This window comes from Anomaloglossus baeobatrachus, chromosome 4 (genome assembly GCF_048569485.1).
Source record: "Anomaloglossus baeobatrachus isolate aAnoBae1 chromosome 4, aAnoBae1.hap1, whole genome shotgun sequence".
Lineage (NCBI taxonomy): Eukaryota > Metazoa > Chordata > Amphibia > Anura > Aromobatidae > Anomaloglossus > Anomaloglossus baeobatrachus.
This window is the reverse complement of record NC_134356.1, coordinates 373,921,636-373,939,921: the sequence shown is the minus strand read 5'-3', so window position 1 is coordinate 373,939,921 and position 18,286 is coordinate 373,921,636. Positions and strand designations below refer to the sequence as shown.

The 18,286-nt window shown below is 48.3% G+C and overlaps 2 protein-coding genes across 2 annotated transcripts in view; one reads left to right on the top strand and one right to left on the bottom strand.

Moving 5' to 3' along the window:
- Window positions 1-8,648, top strand: part of ARMC10 (armadillo repeat containing 10) — a 36,255-nt gene extending 27,607 nt beyond the window's left edge. The window contains exon 6 of the mRNA XM_075345193.1: window positions 8,130-8,648. Coding sequence (XP_075201308.1) covers window positions 8,130-8,399 — 270 coding nt within the window. The 3' untranslated portion in view covers window positions 8,400-8,648. The remainder of the gene's footprint in view (window positions 1-8,129) is intronic.
- The window catches only part of NAPEPLD (N-acyl phosphatidylethanolamine phospholipase D), a 46,415-nt gene continuing 36,767 nt past the window's right edge, over window positions 8,639-18,286 (bottom strand). The window contains exon 5 of the mRNA XM_075345190.1: window positions 8,639-12,772. Coding sequence (XP_075201305.1) covers window positions 12,659-12,772 — 114 coding nt within the window. The 3' untranslated portion in view covers window positions 8,639-12,658. The remainder of the gene's footprint in view (window positions 12,773-18,286) is intronic.

Sequence of the window (18,286 nt, the reverse complement as noted above, 5' to 3'; positions counted from 1 at the left end):
AGATGTGGCTGTGTGATGGTGCATATTTTTTATTTTTAAACCAGTATTTAAAGTACCATTTCGGTGTTTATTTTAATTTCTATGCTGGTGTAGTGCAGCATCCTTCTTGGGATGAGGGTTGCCTCCTCCTGGGGACCCGCTTCCTCCTGAAGCTGCGTTACCTAAAGGGAACAAAGGAAACCCCTTCTTGTCCCGTCTTCTCAAGGAGGTCATCCAGGGTGTTACCAAACAGGTACTCTCCCTCACACGGCATAGCACACAGCTTAGATTTGGATTGAGCGTCTCCGGGCCATCCTTTCAGCCAAAGAGAGCGCCTCGCCGAGTTAGCAAGTGCTGCCGATTTTGCTGACAACCGCAGAGTATCCGCCGAAGAGTCTGCTTGGAAGGCAGCTGCCCTTTTAGCCTTAGAGATATCAGCCAGCAGTTTCTCACGAGGGATGTCTTGGGTAAACTGATCCTCCAGATGCTGGAGCCAGACCATTAGGGATCTAGTCACACAAGTACCTGCGACCGCTGGCCGGAGCGCTCCTGCTGAGGTCTTCCAGGCAGAGCGCAGATAGGAGCCCGCCTTGTGGTCCAAAGGATCGTTCAAGGATCCGAGATCCTCAAACGGTAAAGACTGTTTCGCCATTTTGGCTACAGCCACATCAATTTTTGGACACTGATCCCATAGAGAGGCATCGTCCTCCTGGAAGGGATACTTCCTCTTGAACAAGGCAGGAGGGTATGCACATTTCTCTGGGTTGCCCCACTGATCCTTAATCAGCCTTTTAACTTTTTCATGAACTGGAAAGGTGCAACGTTTCTTGTGCTCCAGGCCACTGAACATAATATCCTCAATGGATTCCGGGCCCTTTGTGTCTACAAGGCCCATTGTCGCCCTGACTGCCTTCAGGAGATGACTGACTTCTGCAATGGGGAAACACTGTTTACCCCTGACGTCCTCTTCCAAGGATGAATGATTCTGAGGAAGATAAAGTGGCCCCTGATGCAGAATCAGATGCCTCTCCTAGCTCCCGTTCCCATGGGGTAGAAACATTAGAGGATGGCAAGGAAGGGGATTCCCAAACCTCCTCCCGATTGACGTCCCTGAGGCTATTGGTGAAAGCCGGTGCTTCCTGTGCTAACATGCGCTGAATACAAGCCGCACATAATTTCTTCTGGCTATCCGATGGTAATGGGGCCTTGCATAACGGACATTCCCTATGCTTGGTCTTAGCAGATCTTTTATGTGGCTGATCCTAAGAATCAGGGAAAAAAAGGGGACAAGGAATGCCCTATTAAATGGAAATTACTGACCATAGGCAGCTTACCCCAATCCTGTGCAGATGGTACTGTTTCAGGCGAACGGGTCCTGCGGGAAGCTGCAGAACGCTGAGCCAGATGACCCTCACTGGAACGACTGCCACCGCTCCCATGGTGCAGAGACCTCTTTGGTGACTGCAGTTTGCTCTTTTCACCAGCACGGGAAGCTTCCTGTGAATCCTCCATGCTAAAGCTGGAAGTTTTGGCCGCAAAAGAAGGGAATTTTGTTTACTTACCGTAAATTCCTTTTCTTCTAGCTCCAATTGGGAGACCCAGACAATTGGGTGTATAGCTATGCCTCCGGAGGCCACACAAAGTATTACACTAAAAGTGTAAAGCCCCTCCCCTTCAGCCTATACACCCCCCGTGCTGCCACGGGCTCATCAGTTTTGGTGCAAAAGCCCGAAGGAGGAAAAAATTATAAACTGGTTTAAAGTAAATTCAATCCGAAGGAATATCGGAGAACTGAAACCATTTAACATGAACAACATGTGTATACAAAAAACAGGGGCGGGTGCTGGGTCTCCCAATTGGAGCTAGAAGAAAAGGAATTTACGGTAAGTAAACAAAATTCCCTTCTTCTTTGTCGCTCCTTATTGGGAGACCCAGACAATTGGGACGTCCAAAAGCAGTCCCTGGGTGGGTAAATAATACCTCATAATAGAGCCGTAACGGCTCCGTCCTACAGGTGGGCAACTGCCGCCTGAAGGACTCGCCTACCTAGGCTGGCATCTGCCGAAGCATAGGTATGCACCTGATAGTGTTTCGTGAAAGTGTGCAGGCTCGACCAGGTAGCTGCCTGACACACCTGCTGAGCCGTAGCCTGGTGTCGCAAGGCCCAGGACGCTCCCACGGCCCTGGTAGAATGGGCCTTCAGTCCTGAGGGAACCGGAAGCCCCGAGGAACGGTAAGCTTTGAGAATTGGTTCCTTGATCCACCGAGCCAGGGTTGACTTGGAAGCTTGTGTCCCTTTACGCTGGCCAGCGACAAGGACAAAGAGTGCATCCGAGCGGCGCAGGGGCGCCGTACGAGAAATGTAGAGTCTGAGTGCTCTCACCAGATCTAACAAGTGCAAATCCTTTTCACATTGGTGAACTGGATGAGGACAAAACGAGGGTAAGGAGATGTCCTGATTGAGATGAAAAGTGGGCAAGGCAAATGGCCAGGGAGAAAACCCCTGAGCAGAGCACCACGACAGGAATATTTTCCACGTCCTGTGGTAGATCTTGGCGGACGTTGGTTTCCTAGCCTGTCTCATAGTGGCAATGACCTCTTGAGATAATCCTGAAGACGCTAGGAAAAACGGCCCTTGAGACAGCAAATCTGGTCGGTCTGGCAGTGCCCACGGTTGGCCGACCGTGAGATGCCACAGATCCGGGTACCACGACCTCCTCGGCCAGTCTGGAGCGACGAGGATGACGCGGCGGCAGTCGGCCCTGATCTTGCGTAACACTCTGGGCAACAGTGCCAGAGGAGGAAACACATAAGGAAGCCGAAACTGCGACCAATCCTGAACTAAGGCGTCTGCCGCCAGAGCTCTGTGATCTTGAGATCGAGCCATGAATGTTGGGACCTTGTTGTTGTGCCGTGACGCCATTAGGTCGACGTCCGGCATCCCCCAGCGGCAACAGATCTCCTGAAACACGTCCGGGTGAAGGGACCATTCCCCTGCGTCCATGCCCTGGCGACTGAGAAAGTCTGCTTCCCAGTTTTCTACGCCCGGGATGTGAACTGCGGATATGGTGGATGCTGTGGCTTCCACCCACAGCAGAATCCGCCGGACTTCCTGGAAGGCTTGCCGACTGTGTGTCCCACCTTGGTGGTTGATGTAAGCCACCGCTGTGGAGTTGTCCGACTGAATTCGGATCTGCTTGCCTTCCAGCCACTGCTGGAACGCTTTTAGGGCAAGATACACTGCCCTGATCTCCAGAACATTGATCTGAAGTGAGGACTCTTGCTGAGTCCACGTACCCGGAGCCCTGTGGTGGAGAAAAACTGCTCCCCACCCTGACAGACTCGCGTCCGTCGTGACCACCGCCCAGGATGGGGGTAGGAAGGATTTCCCCTTCGATAATGAGGTGGGAAGAAGCCACCACCGAAGGGAAGCTTTGGTTGCCTGAGAGAGGGAGACGTTCCTGTCTAGGGACGTCGGCATCCTGTCCCACTTGCGTAGGATGTCCCATTGAAGTGGACGCAGGTGAAACTGCGCGAAAGGGACTGCTTCCATTGCTGCCACCATCTTCCCCAGGAAGTGCATGAGGCGCCTCAAGGGGTGTGACCGACCTTGAAGGAGAGATTGCACCCCTGTCTGTAGTGAACGCTGTTTGTCCAGCGGAAGCTTCACTATCGCTGGAAGAGTATGAAACTCCATGCCAAGATATGTCAGCGATTGGACCGGTGTCAGATTTGACTTTGGAAAATTGATGATCCACCCGAAACTCTGGAGAATCTCCAGAGTAACGTTGAGGCTGTGTTGGCATGCCTCTTGAGAGGGTGCCTTGACCAGCAGATCGTCTAAGTAAGGTATCACTGAGTGACCCGGAGAGTGGAGGACCGCAACTACTGTAGCCATGACCTTGGTGAAAACCCTTGGGGCTGTCGCCAGGCCGAACGGCAGTGCCGCGAACTGAAGGTGTTCGTCTCCTATGGCGAAGCGCAAGAAGCGCTGATGCTCTGGAGCAATTGGTACGTGGAGATAAGCATCCTTGATATCGATCGATGCTAGGAAATCTCCTTGGGACATTGAGGCGATGACGGAGCGGAGGGATTCCATCCGGAACCGCCTGGTCCTTACGTGTTTGTTGAGCAGTTTTAGGTCCAAAACAGGACGGAAGGACCCGTCCTTCTTTGGAACCACAAACAGGTTGGAGTAGAAACCGTGACCCTGTTGCTGAAGAGGAACCGGGACCACCACTCCTTCTGCCTTCAGAATGCCCACCGCCTGCAGAAGAGCCTCGGCTCGCTCGGGAGGCGGAGATGTTCTGAAGAATCGAGTCGGAGGACGAGAGCTGAACTCTATCCTGTAACCGTGAGACAAAATGTCTCTCACCCAACGGTCTTTTACTTGTGGTAGCCAGGTGTCGCAAAAGCGGGAGAGCCTGCCACCGACCGAGGATGCGGTGTGAGGAGGCCGTAAGTCATGAGACCTCCGGCGGTCTTTTTAGGGCGTGATTTAGACCGCCATGCGTCGGAGTTCCTCTGATCCTTCTGAGGCCTTTTGGACAAGGAGAATTGGGACCTGCCCGCACCCCGAAAGGACCGAAACCTCGACTGTCCCCTCCTCTGTTGGGGTGTTTTTGGTTTGGCCTGGGGTAAGGATGTTTCCTTTCCCTTGGATTGTTTGATGATTTCATCCAATCTCTCACCAAACGGTCGCCAGAAAATGGCAATCCAGTTAAGCACTTTTTGGAAGCCAAATCTGCCTTCCATTCCCGCAGCCACAAGGCCCTGCGTATTGCCACCGAATTGTCGGCTGCAACCGCCGTACGGCTCGCAGAGTCCAGGACAGCATTAATAGCGTAGGACGCAAATGCCGACGTTTGAGAGGTTATGGACGCCACCTGCGGCGCAGACGTACGTGTGAGTGCGTCAATTTGCGCCTGACCAGCTGAGATAGCTTGGAGTGCCCATACGGCTGCGAATGCTGGAGCAAAAGACGCGCCGATAGCTTCATAGATGGATTTCAACCAGAGCTCCATCTGTCTGTCAGTGGCATCCTTGAGTGAAGCTCCATCTTCCACTGCAACTATGGATCTAGCCGCCAGTCTGGAGATTGGAGGATCCACCTTGGGACACTGAGTCCAGCCCTTGACCACGTCAGGGGGGAAAGGGTAACGTGTATCCTTAAGGCGCTTGGAAAAACGCTTATCTGGACAAGCTCGGTGTTTCTGGACTGCCTCTCTGAAGTCAGAGTGGTCCAGAAACATACTCTTTGTACGCTTGGGAAACCTGAAACGGAATTTCTCCTGCTGAGAAGCTGACTCCTCCAATGGAGGAGCTGAGGGAGAAATATCCAACATTTCATTGATGGACGCAATAAGATCATTCACTATGGCGTCCCCATCAGGAGTATCAAGGTTGAGAGCGGCTTCAGGATCAGAATCCTGATCAGCTACCTCCGCTTCATCATACAGAGAGTCCTCTCGCTGAGACCCTGAACATTGTGATGATGTCGAGGGGATATCATAGCGAGCTCGCTTAATCTGTCTGGGGCTGCGGTCCGTGTCAGAGACCTCACCCTGGGATCCATGAGACACCCCGGGAGGACATTGCTGTTCCAACTGAGGGGGACCAGGGGGCAATGATTCCACAGTGCCCCTGGCTTGAGATGCCGGCCTGGACTGCAAGGCTTCTAATATCTTAGCCATAGTCTCAGAAAGTCTTTCAGTAAAAACTGCAAACTCCGTCCCTGTCACCTGGACAGTGTTAACAGGTGGTTCTCCCTGGGCCACCCTTAGCAGAGGCTCCGGCTGAGAAAGTGCCACAGGGGCCGAGCATTGCACACAATGAGGGTCAGTGGAACCTGCCGGCAGTATAGCCGTACATGCTGCACAGGCAGCATAGTAAGTCTGTGCTTTGGCACCCTTGCTATTTGTGGACGACATGCTGTTGTCTCCTCTGAGCAATACAGGAGGTTATATAGACAAAAATCAACAGTGCACCATACAGTGTAAAGTATAGTCTATAATCATATAATCTATAAGTACACTTCTGCACTAGTGGGGCCAGCACCACAGGTGCTGCTTACCGCCTTCGCAAAGTGGTTGTGTGGGCACCAGAAATCCTGCCTGGGTCTCCCTGAGCTTGTCTCTCCTCTCCAGCGTTAGCAGAGCTGAGAGGAATGGCTGCCGGCGTCCTGAGGAGAGGAGGGAGCCGTGGGCGTGACCCAGAAAAGTGCGGGAACTGGTGCCCCACTGTGCAGAGTGAGGGGGGGTGGAGTATGCAAAGCATGCTCCAGCCCTCAGTGCTGCCGTCCTGTACAGCGTCCCGCCCTTCCCCTGACTGGCAGGGCTGGGGGCGGGAAGAAAACGAGACTAGGCCGCAAAAGCCGGGGACTCGAGTTATAAGCGCGGCCGCCGTATAAGCGCGGTCGGCGCGGAAGTCCCCGGCGCACTAACAGTCCCAGCCGCGCCGCAGTGATAACCATGGCAGCGGCGGTCAGCGCGGCAGTCCCCCTACACGAACACACTCAGCGACGCTGAAGTGTGTAATGGCACAAACGCAGTCAGCGCTGCTGTCCCCGGTGCACTAGCACACCCAGCAATGCTGGAGTGTTGCTGTGCGCGGTCCCCACGGGGACACAGAGTACCTCAAAGTAGCAGGGCCATGTCCCTGAACGATACTCGGCTCCTATCCAGCATGGTCCTCAGGAGCTGTGGATGGAGCACGGTCTCCTGTGCCTGGAGACCGAAAGGATCCCACTTCACCCAGAGCCCTAATTGAGGGATGGGGAAGGAAAGCAGCATGTGGGCTCCAGCCTCCGTACCCGCAATGGATACCTCAACCTTAACAACACCGCCGACAAGAGTGGGGTGAGAAGGGAGCATGCTGGGGGCCCTGTTATGGGCCCTCTTTTCTTCCATCCGACATAGTCAGCAGCTGCTGCTGACTAAGCTGTGGAGCTATGCGTGCATGTCTGACTTCCTTCGCACAAAGCATAAAAACTGATGAGCCCGTGGCAGCACGGGGGGTGTATAGGCTGAAGGGGAGGGGCTTTACACTTTTAGTGTAATACTTTGTGTGGCCTCCGGAGGCATAGCTATACACCCAATTGTCTGGGTCTCCCAATAAGGAGCGACAAAGAAAAAGCAATTTGCCACTGGCACGCACATCCAAATATACAGGCAGTGACTAGCGGTAGGCAGCGCCATCTTGCCGCCTACCGCGCATGCGCAGAAGTGGCATCCGGTCTCCTGTCTGTCACTTCCGATTCACTTCCTGAAGCGTGGGGAGCGCGCCGGTGCTCGTCCCATCTGCTGAGCCAGCCGCCGGGCGCTGAGCAGGGACACGGGAGAAGGCCTCTGTTACCTGGAAGGTAAGCCTCTCCCTCGTAGCATCGCTCCCACGGGAACCCCCCGCCGACGCATTCAGGGCTGAGGCCATGGAGCCCGCATCCTCCAGCTCCACTCAGCCCCAGGTACATGCCGTCCTCTTCACCGTGGCAGCGCCACAGCACTGCAGGGTCTCCCATCCTAGGACAGGAAACCAAAACTGAGTCAGGGGGAGAGATGCCGCCCCTAAGGTGGGCGGACCTATCTCTCTGGTGGCGCTGTCGTCGTGAAGGGAAAATTATTTTTTATTTATCATTAGTGGACTACCTGGTCTGCTGCTAGGTAGTCCAGCATATTCATGAGCATGTATAACTGCTAGATCTGAAGCAGAAAAAACATTGATTTTATCACAAATGATCACACAGTTCAGTGACATCACTGGAATCAGGATTTCTGTCTCTACATTATGCTGCTGGTAGATGGGGTAGTAAAAACCTGGTGTCTATTCCCTTTTAACTCTTACAGCATGATGTCCTCAGCTTACATAGCAAAAACCTGGGCCAGCTTCACTTTAATCAAGTACCCTGTGTTATCTACATGTACTAGTACTATTTACTTAGGATAGGGTATATGCTCATTTTGTGTCTTGAGTTTTGTCTGTGAAATGGACACTGTATGAATGTGCTTTTACTATTGCACATATATCAACTTATGCTTTAGATCTTTATTTTTTTTTTTTAATGTCCTGAACAGGTTCATAAAGAATATTGGTAATTAAATATAGGACAGGATTAGAATTTAGACACATGGTAAATAATTCTCATTTAATTCCAGGCACCATCAGCGCTGACATTTATCTTTGACTGCAGCAGTACAAGGGATGTTCTTATAAGAGCACTGACATTTTCAGCAAATCTTTCTGAGAACCTGGGCAGAGAATGTGATGGGCAGGGTCACTACAATGAAGACTCACTCTATGCAGTCCTGTTTGAAGATCCAGCCGCACTCCAGAGAAATCTCGCACCGTTATTACTTTTCCCTGATCCAGAAATAAAAGAACAAGTGAGAAGATGTATAGGTGCCAAAACACTCAAATATTCTTGATGTAGAGATTTTTTTTTCTCCTCCCTACAGTATCTTAGATATCTGCTTCCAAGAAACATGCAGTATGGGTGGAAACATGAAGATGTAAACTACTATACAGAATAACATTAAATTCACAATGATAATACAGAAAGTTGGAATAATGCTCATCTGTAAATGTGATTTGGTAGCAGTTGGACAATGGAAACATGCCAGATTGTAACTTAACTGCCGGTGTGAAGAGTATTTATTAAATTGCTAGAAAAGTCACATGATCAGAGTGTTTTATTTTGACTGTTTTAGAATACAAAGGTTCCCAGTCCTCTTTATTCACAATTGTTAAGGACAGATAGTAATTTGGTTGCAATAACTGATCACAATACACAAAATAGTAATCAATAACTTTATTAAAGTTGTAAAAAATGGGATTGAAACACCTGCCAAGTAGGACTCTAGGATACCTTCCATCTAGAATGTTAACTGTATGCTATTAAGTCAGCAAATGCTGAAATATCAGAGATTGGAGTTGTAAAATACTAGGGTTGCTTCACATTGCATCTTCAAAGGCTATTTACCATATGAGCGATTAAAGCCTCCAGTGTATACATTTTAGCTAGAGTTGAGCAAAAATACCTGTAGGGCACTGGTCCAGTAGCCAGGTCAGTAGCCTGTGGCTTCCAATCCACCTCTTACGTGCCAACATTCTCTGTGTGTTTTTGGTGGGTATACTGACTGAAGTGATGCCAGCTGGTGTTAGGAAGTTTGCAGGTCTCTGGTCAGGCAGATACGGACTATGGATGTGACTGCTGGGCCACAGTCCTGCAAATCCTTTTGCTTAACTATTAATCACATCCGCAGACACCAAATATTGTCCTTTATCCATGTCTGGCTGCTGTAAATCAGGGATTCCATCTATTTTAGGTGCATGGAATAGCACACCAGAATGCACTCTACTATACAAAGGTATCTAGTTACTGATATTTAGCTGTATAAAGGACACACAAAAAGGTCAATACAATTTTCACACTCCTTATCTATGAACTGCTGCAATATTTATGGCCACAAGTTTGTGCCCTTGCCATGCTGATAGTTCTGCTTCACATAACTTGTCTTATTTACTGCTCCATTCTATGTCCTGCTGTGTAGAAATGTGACTCTTCAGATTTTGTGTTATGCTGAGCCTGAGGAAGAGACCTGAGTAGTCTCGAAAGCTTGCTAAATATTCCCATCTTTTCAGGTAGCCATTAGAAGGTATCAACAAGTGAGGACTCTCAGTTCTTTTAAACAATTTTTTTTTAAGGACACAAAAGGAAGACACATTGTGAAACAAGCCATACCTGCCCTGTGCTTTTCTATTGGTTAACACCATACATAGTACACAATCATTAAAGCGGTCAGCATTGTAAACATCTGAAAAAAAGACAGCAATTATTGATAAGAATTTTGATTTAATATTTATATTACTTATTATACATTCAGCCATTTCCATCCTTTTTTCTTTATACATACATTCCTCTCCAAACAGGAAGTAACAAGCTTTCCGATCATATAAGTTTTAACTTACATATACAGTTACGCAAGTTTTTTTTTCCCTTTTCAGAAAGGCACTTCCTATAGGAATCCTCACTAAAGCATGTACGTAAAGTAAAAACAGAACCTTAACCGTCCATTTTAATTTCTTTTATAAATCAATAGTACACATCTAAGACAAATTTGCTTCTTACTCTGCCAGAATTAATCAGTCATCACAATTCGGAGGTAAAATCTGTAATCAGTGAAGACTTTCCCATTACTGAGATAGGAGATGGCAGTTGTTACTGATGAGATTCTATGATGATAATGGAGGAGTTAAGGTGGTGTCAGACACAGCGACAACGACGTCGCTGCTACGTCACCATTTTCTGTGACGTGGCAGTGACATCCCGTCACTGTGTGTGACATCCAGCAACGACCTGGCCCCTGCTGTGAGGTCGCCGCTCGTTGCTGAATGTCCTGCTTTATTTTTTGCTCGTTGCTCTCCCGCTGTGAAGCACACATCGCTGTGTGTGACAGCGAGAGAGCGACGAACTGAAGCGAGCAGGGAGCCGGCGTCTGGCAGCCTGCGGTAAGCTGTAACCACAGTAAACATCGGATAACCAAGAAGCCCTTTCCTTGGTTACCCGATATTTACCTTAGTTACTAGCGTCCGCCGCTCTCACGCTGCCGTTTGCTTATTAACCCAATGTGTACTCTGGCGTGCAGGGAGCCAGCGCTAAGCGGTGTGCGCTGGTAACTAATGTAAATATCGGGTAACCAAGCCCTTGGTTACCCGATATTTACCTTAGTTACCAAGCGCAGCACCACTTCCACTCGTCGCTGGGGGTTGGTCACTGGTGAGATCTGCATGGTTGACCGCTCACCAGCGACCATGTAACGACGCAGCAGCGATCCTGATAAGGTCAGGTCGCCCGTCGTGATCGCTGCTGTGTCGCTATGTGTGAACCCAGCATTAGAGCTTCTCATACTAGCTATATAGATTGCAGTTGTTACTGATAAGATTGCATGACAGGAAGAGGGAGGAGCTCGAGCCAAAGCTCAACCCCTCTCCTATCTACAAAGAATCTCATCAGTACTAACTGCCATCTATCTCAATAATGGGAAAGTCTTCACTGAACACAGATTTTACCTTAGAATTGAGAATTTTGATAATGACTGATCAATGGCAGAGATAGAAGCAGATCTGTCTAAGTTATATTACAAAGTTGCTTATTTATACTATTGATATGTATTAAATAAAAATGTGACTGTTATGCTTTAAACTCCAACACAAACAAAAAGGATCTACCACTTAAAGCAAAACTCTTGCATGGCAATAGATAATTTCAAAAACAACTTTCTGTAAAACTGCATACAGTGCTGTGGACACTACATCGGTCTCTACCTTAACAAGAGCCAATCACAATTCCCTTATTCCAGGTAGAAGTCTGCTCTGATTGGTATTCGAGGTAATCTTGGAGTCAGTAGTATTAGTGGCTTACTCAGCCCTCGGTTCTGTAAACCATATGAATATATAGTGGTATTTCCCAGTATTTTGGGGAGGTGTGTAATGCCCTCAGGTGTATTTATTAGGCCACAATACAGTACAATTTTCAGACAATAGATACAAAACTGTACTACGTGGACGCAGCTTTAGCTGTTAATAGGATCAATTACAGTCTTTGAAATATTTAGGGTCTTTAAATGCCCTTGTGCTGGGTTTGTAATTGTTGGGGTCTGCTTTCTATCAGTTCTGTAATACTTTGCAGCATCTGCACAGCACTTTGCACCATGAGATGTGGGCAGCGTCTCTTCTCACTGCTGCTGGCACACAGGCAGAATACACATCTTCCCTTAATGAAGGCTCTGGACTGTAAAGTTGTGTGTATCTAATATAAAACAGGCTCCTATAAAGTGAGGAAAATCTCCCTTAGTACAATTTATATAAAAGTTTAGATCTGAACGTTCTTTTATGCCAAAAATAAATTATAGGTATGCGTTGAGCCAAGGGTGTATGTCAGGCAGAGCATGCTGATGTTAGCATTCAGGTTAAATGTTTACAGCCGGATGCCAACAATCTGAATGGTGTACAGCGGAGACTGAATATCGTGTATACATCTCCCCAATGTGGAGAAAGCTGTAGGGAGCCCTCCCATGAATGGATCATGTTCCTGCAGTCATTAGAGGCGTTTATTAATGTCCTATTACACGGCCAAATTATTTTGTGACCGATCTGGTTCTTCACCTTAAAGCAGCATCAGAAAAACTTGTTCTGTCCACTGAAATAAATGAGAATGGCATGCCATTGTGAAGGGTCGTGAATCTGTGTTCTGAGCTCTAGTGGGTATATCCAAAGTACAGTACTTATAACAGTAAAAAGGGTAAATGAATGGTAGATTATCTACTGCAAAATAATCTACATCCCGAATATGAAGAGCCAACGCCTGTGGTCTAGGTTCTTTTACCGTGTCGGAGAAAAGGCACAATGATTAAAGTCATCAGTAGGAAAGCAATATGCTTATAGCTAATGTGCTAGATCAAATTAAAAGGATTTGGAAGACTTCCAAATGTTTACTTAAAATCACCATGGTATATCAAATTATTTTCTTAATATTCAAGTAAATCAATTATTTACTATTGATTCCGTGTAAGCATTAATACACTTTGGTGTAGATCATAAAAGTAGAAGAATTCATAGAAAAACCACTGCATCCCACTCATAATGCAAATCATTTCAGGATGTTTCCCATTCTTCATTGGGATTATCACTGTATGTTCATGAGTCTAGAGTCTCCATGGTTCATGACAAAAAAGTCTTCAGATGTAAGGCCGTACCGCTCGAGGGCTTCTCTCAGTTTTATTGGCGGGTCCAGGTAATACTATAAAGACAAATATAAATTTATGATTGTGAAGCTGGTTAGATATATAGAGAAAATCAACAAGACCAGAAGAATAAATGCATATACTGACATACAGCCATTATAAATCTGTTTTATATTCAGATTTTGTTCCTTTATAAGCAATGTGTAATTAGAAAATTATCTATTGTTTGCATAGTTTAGTTAAAGGAAAAGCCCATCAACATTAACCTACACTGTGTGCAGAATTATTAAGCAAGAGTATTTTGATCACATGATACTTTTTATACATGTTATCCTACTCCAAGCTGTATAGGCTTGAGAGCCAACTAGCAATTAAGTAAATCAGGTGATGTGCATCTCTGTAATGAGGAGGGGTGTAATGACAACACCCTATATAAGGTGTGCTTAATTATTTGGCAACTTCCTTTCCTTTGGTATGGGCCGTAATAGTAGACTTCATGTACTTTTCAGCAACCTCATGAATATAAGCAATAGGTGGCTCTGACTGCTTTTGAGCCATAATCTTAGGTTTTGGAAAGAAAGGGGGAGGAGGTGACTACCATCTAAAGCAGGGGTCTCAAACACACGGGCCACATGAAGCCCAAGGCAGCTTTTTGTGGCCAGGAGAGCAGTTGACGATCGCCGCCGCTACTGTTACAGTTTTATTTCAGTTGAATTTATTACCGGCGCCGCACAGAGAAGCTCTCTGCAGCTATATCAATAGCTGTCATCTGCCAATGTCGGCTGCTGACCTCTGATTAGCCAGTGGCTGTCATTGATATAAATGCAGAGAGCTTTTCTCCATGGTGCCGGAAATACATTCAAATGAAAAAAAGCTGACTGTGGCGGCCCCTGCACCGACTGCGATCATCAATGGGTGTGCAGGCCGCAAGAAAGAGGACACAGAGGGAACAGATTGGCACATTACTTCAAGATGAGGAGGAGGATGGGGCACATTACTACTGGATGAGGACCAGGATGGGCACATTATTACAGGACTGGGACCAAGATTGACAAATTACTATAGGGTGGGGTACATTACTACAATGGTGGGGACAAGGATGAGCACATTACTGGATGTTGTCCAAAATTACTATACGGTGCTGAGTGTAAGGATGCATGCCAACGATCAGTTTTCAGCGTTTTGGACGCAGCCTACCTCAGCTGCGTCCACAATGCTGTGTTGTACAGTACAAGCACAGTGGATGGATTTCTAGAAATCCTATGCCCACTGTGCTTGTTTTTCCCGCAGTAAACACTGACCTGCGGTGCGGCTTTCCAGAACGCAGCATGTCAGGTGTTTGCTACGGATTAGCATGCGTCCTCCGTAGAGAGAACACAAGCGAGAGACCGAAACGCACTGAACCCTGATCGTGGGTACAAGCAGCTGCAAAGGAGACTCGCGGACCCGCAGGTCAGGACCCACTGCGTTCAGCTGATGGATGCCATTTAAAAAAAAAAGTTCCAAAAGGTGTATAGAAAAGAAATATATGGTATCACTAAGGCCTAAGACACACGGCATGAAAAACGGAGCGAGTGGAATGCGATAAAACATTGCATTCCAGTCAGACCAATATTAGCCTGTGTGCCAGCACCCATGAGCGATTATTTTCTCAGCCCTAATCGGACCGAGAAAACAGTTGCATTCTGCGGGTGCCATGTGATCCTCATTTCTCTCACACCCATTGAAGGCTATGGGGCGAGAGAAACATCGCACTGCACTCGCATTACACCGGTGTACTGCGAGTGCAGAGCGGGAATGGAAATAGCCGACAACGGAGAAGAGATACCTTCCTCCCCTCCTCAGAGCCGGCCTGTCCTCCGCAGCTTAGGTCCAATCACATGATCGGACCTCGGTGGCAGTGACACTCTGCTGCCAACGTGAGCCGAGCGTAATGCGAGGATCGCAGTAGTCCCCGTGTGGCCCCGGCCTAAAAATGTCACTTTGTCCTGCAAAGAATGTGTCCCCCCCCCCCAAATGCAATTTATTTCTATATGCAGGCCATACATTCAGCATAGTTTAAGACTCCTGATCTAAGGTGATTGGTTTAACACAACTAATATAACCGGATATAAACAACAGGTTATTTTCTACACATTCTCTTTATAGATTTCTCCCTTTTTGATCTTGTTTACATATTTTTTATTTTAAAATTTTGGTTCAAACAAAACAAATTGTTCACACAGTAAAACTTAACAACAATTAGTCAAATTACAATCTAAAGTTAAATTAACATTCAATTTTTGAAATAGAAAAAGTGGAGCACGGGAAAGGGGGAAAACAAAAAAAAAAAAAAAAGAAAGGGGGGGGGGGGAGAGGGAAAGGTTATATGATTAAAGAAAAAGGTAAACTAGAGTTATAGTAGAGTTTTGGCTGAAAATTTAAACTGAATCTCTTAACACATAAATTGCTAAACGTAACTATTAGAATAAAAAAGACGGAGAATATAATTAAATCATTTTTACAGCTAGTAGCTCCACTAACTCAAGGATTTAATATAATAAGATTGGGATTGAACTTCTTTGACCAAAGATTCCATCTCACCGAGAACTTATCATATAATCTATCTTTCAAAGCAAACTTAAATTCGTAAAGATTGTGAAGAAGGGAATTTTGTTTACTTACCGTAAATTCCTTTTCTTCTAGCTCCAATTGGGAGACCCAGACAATTGGGGTGTATAGCTACTGCCTCCGGAGGCCACACAAAGCATTACACTTAAAAGTGTAAGGCCCCTCCCCTTCTGCCTATACACCCCCCGTGGGATCACGGGCTCCTCAGTTTTAGTGCCAAAGCAAGAAGGAGGAAAGCCAATAACTGGTTTATGAACAAATTCAATCCGAAGGAACATCGGAGAACCGAAACCATTCAACATGAACAACATGTGTACCCGAAAAAACAAAAATCCCTAAGCAAACAGGGCGGGTGCTGGGTCTCCCAATTGGAGCTAGAAGAAAAGGAATTTACGGTAAGTAAACAAAATTCCCTTCTTCTTTGGCGCTCCATTGGGAGACCCAGACAATTGGGACGTCCAAAAGCAGTCCCTGGGTGGGTATAATAACCCCTCGTGATAGGACCGTAAAAACAGCCCTACCCTACAGGTGGGCAGTCGCCGCCTGAAGGACTTGTCTACCTAGGCTGGCGTCCGCCGAAGCGTAGGTATGCACTTGATAGTGTTTGGTAAAAGTGTGCAGACTCGACCAGGTAGCCGCCTGGCACACCTGCTGAGCCGTAGCCTGGTGCTGTAATGCCCAGGACGCACCCACGGCTCTGGTAGAATGGGCCTTCAGCCCTGAGGGAACCGGAAGCCCAGCAGAACGGTAGGCTTCAAGAATTGGTTCCTTGATCCACCGAGCCAGGGTGGATTTGGAAGCTTGCGACCCTTTGCGCTGACCAGCGACAAGGACAAAGAGTGCATCCGAGCGGCGCAGGGGCGCCGTGCGGGAAATGTAGATCCTGAGCGCTCTCACGAGATCCAACAAATGCAAATCCTTTTCACATTGATGAACTGGATGAGGGCACAAGGAAGGCAAGGAGATATCCTGATTAAGATGAAACGGGGATACCACCTTAGGGAGAAACTCCGGAATCGGGCGCAGAACCACCTTGTCCTGGTGAATCACCAGGAAGGGAGATTTGCATGACAGCGCTGCTAGCTCGGACACTCTCCGGAGAGACGTGACCGCTACTAGAAAGGCCACTTTCTGTGAAAGGCGAGAAAGGGAAACATCCCTCATAGGCTCGAAAGGCGGCTTCTGAAGAACAATTAGAACCCTGTTCAGATCCCAGGGCTCTAACGGCCGCTTGTAAGGAGGGACGATATGACAGACCCCTTGCAGGAACGTGCGTACCTGAGGAAGTCGTGCTAGGCGCTTCTGAAAAAATACAGATAGCGCTGAGACTTGCCCCTTGAGGGAGCTGAGCGACAAACCTTTTTCCAACCCGGATTGCAGGAAGGAAAGAAAAGTAGGCAATCTAAATGGCCAGGGAGAGACTCCCTGAGCAGAGCACCAAGACAAGAATATTTTCCACGTCCTGTGGTATATCTTGGCGGAGGTAGGTTTTCTGGCCTGTCTCATGGTGGCAATGACCTCTTGAGACAATCCTGAACCCGCTAGGATCCAGGACTCAATGGCCACACAGTCAGGTTCAGGGCCGCAGAATTCTGATGGAAAAACGGCCCTTGAGACAGCAAGTCTGGTCGATCTGGTAGTGCCCACGGTTGGCCTACCGCGAGGTGCCACAGATCCGGGTACCACGACCTCCTTGGCCAGTCTGGAGCGACGAGGATGGCGCGGCGGCAGTCGGACCTGATCTTGCGCAGCACTCTGGGCAACAGAGCCAGAGGTGGAAACACATAAGGAAGCCGGAACTGCGACCAATCTTGAACTAAGGCGTCTGCCGCCAGAGCTCGGTGATCGTGAGACCGTGCCATGAAAACTGGGACCTTGTTGTTGTGCCGAGACGCCATTAGGTCGACGTCCGGCATCCCCCAGCGGCGACAGATCTCCTGAAACACGTTCGGGTGAAGAGACCATTCCCCTGCGTCCATACCCTGGCGACTGAGGAAGTCTGCTTCCCAGTTGTCCACGCCTGGGATGTGAACTGCGGATATGGTGGAAGCCGTGTCTTCCACCCACGTCAGAATCCACCGGACTTCCTGGAAGGCTTGCCGACTGCGAGTTCCTCCTTGGTGGTTGATGTATGCCACCGCTGTGGAGTTGTCCGACTGAATATGGATCTGCTTGCCTTCCAGCCACTGCTGGAAGGCTTGTAGGGCAAGATACACTGCTCTGATATCCAGAACGTTGATCTGAAGGGTGGACTCTTGCTGAGACCACGTACCTTGAGCCCTGTGGTGGAGAAAGACTGCTCCCCAACCTGACAGACTCGCATCTGTCGTCACCACCGCCCAGGATGGGGGTAGGAAGGATTTCACTTTCGACAATGAGGTGGGAAGCAGCCACCATCGAAGAGAATCCTTGGCCGCCTGAGAGAGAGAGACGTTGCTGTCGAGGGACTTCGACCTCCCGTCCCATTGGCGGAGAATGTCCCATTGTAGTGGACGCAGATGAAACTGCGCGAAAGGGACTGCCTCTATTGCTGCCACCATCTTCCCTAGGAAGTGCATGAGGCGTCTCAAGGGGTGTGACTGGCCTTGAAGGAGAGATTGCACCCCTGTCTGTAGTGAACGCTGTTTGACAAGCGGAAGCTTCACTATCGCTGAGAGAGTATGAAACTCCATGCCAAGATATGTTATCGACTGGGTCGGGGTTAGAGTTGACTTGGAAAAGTTGATGATCCACCCGAAACCCTGGAGGGTCTCCAGCGCCACGTTCAGGCTGTGTTGGCATGCCTCTTGAGAAGGCGCCTTGACCAGCAGATCGTCTAAGTAAGGGATCACGGAGTGTCCCTGAGAGTGCAGGACTGCAACTACAGCTGCCATGACTTTGGTGAAGACCCGTGGGGCTGTCGCCAGACCAAAAGGCAGGGCTACGAACTGAAGGTGTTCGTCTCCTATAACGAAGCGTAG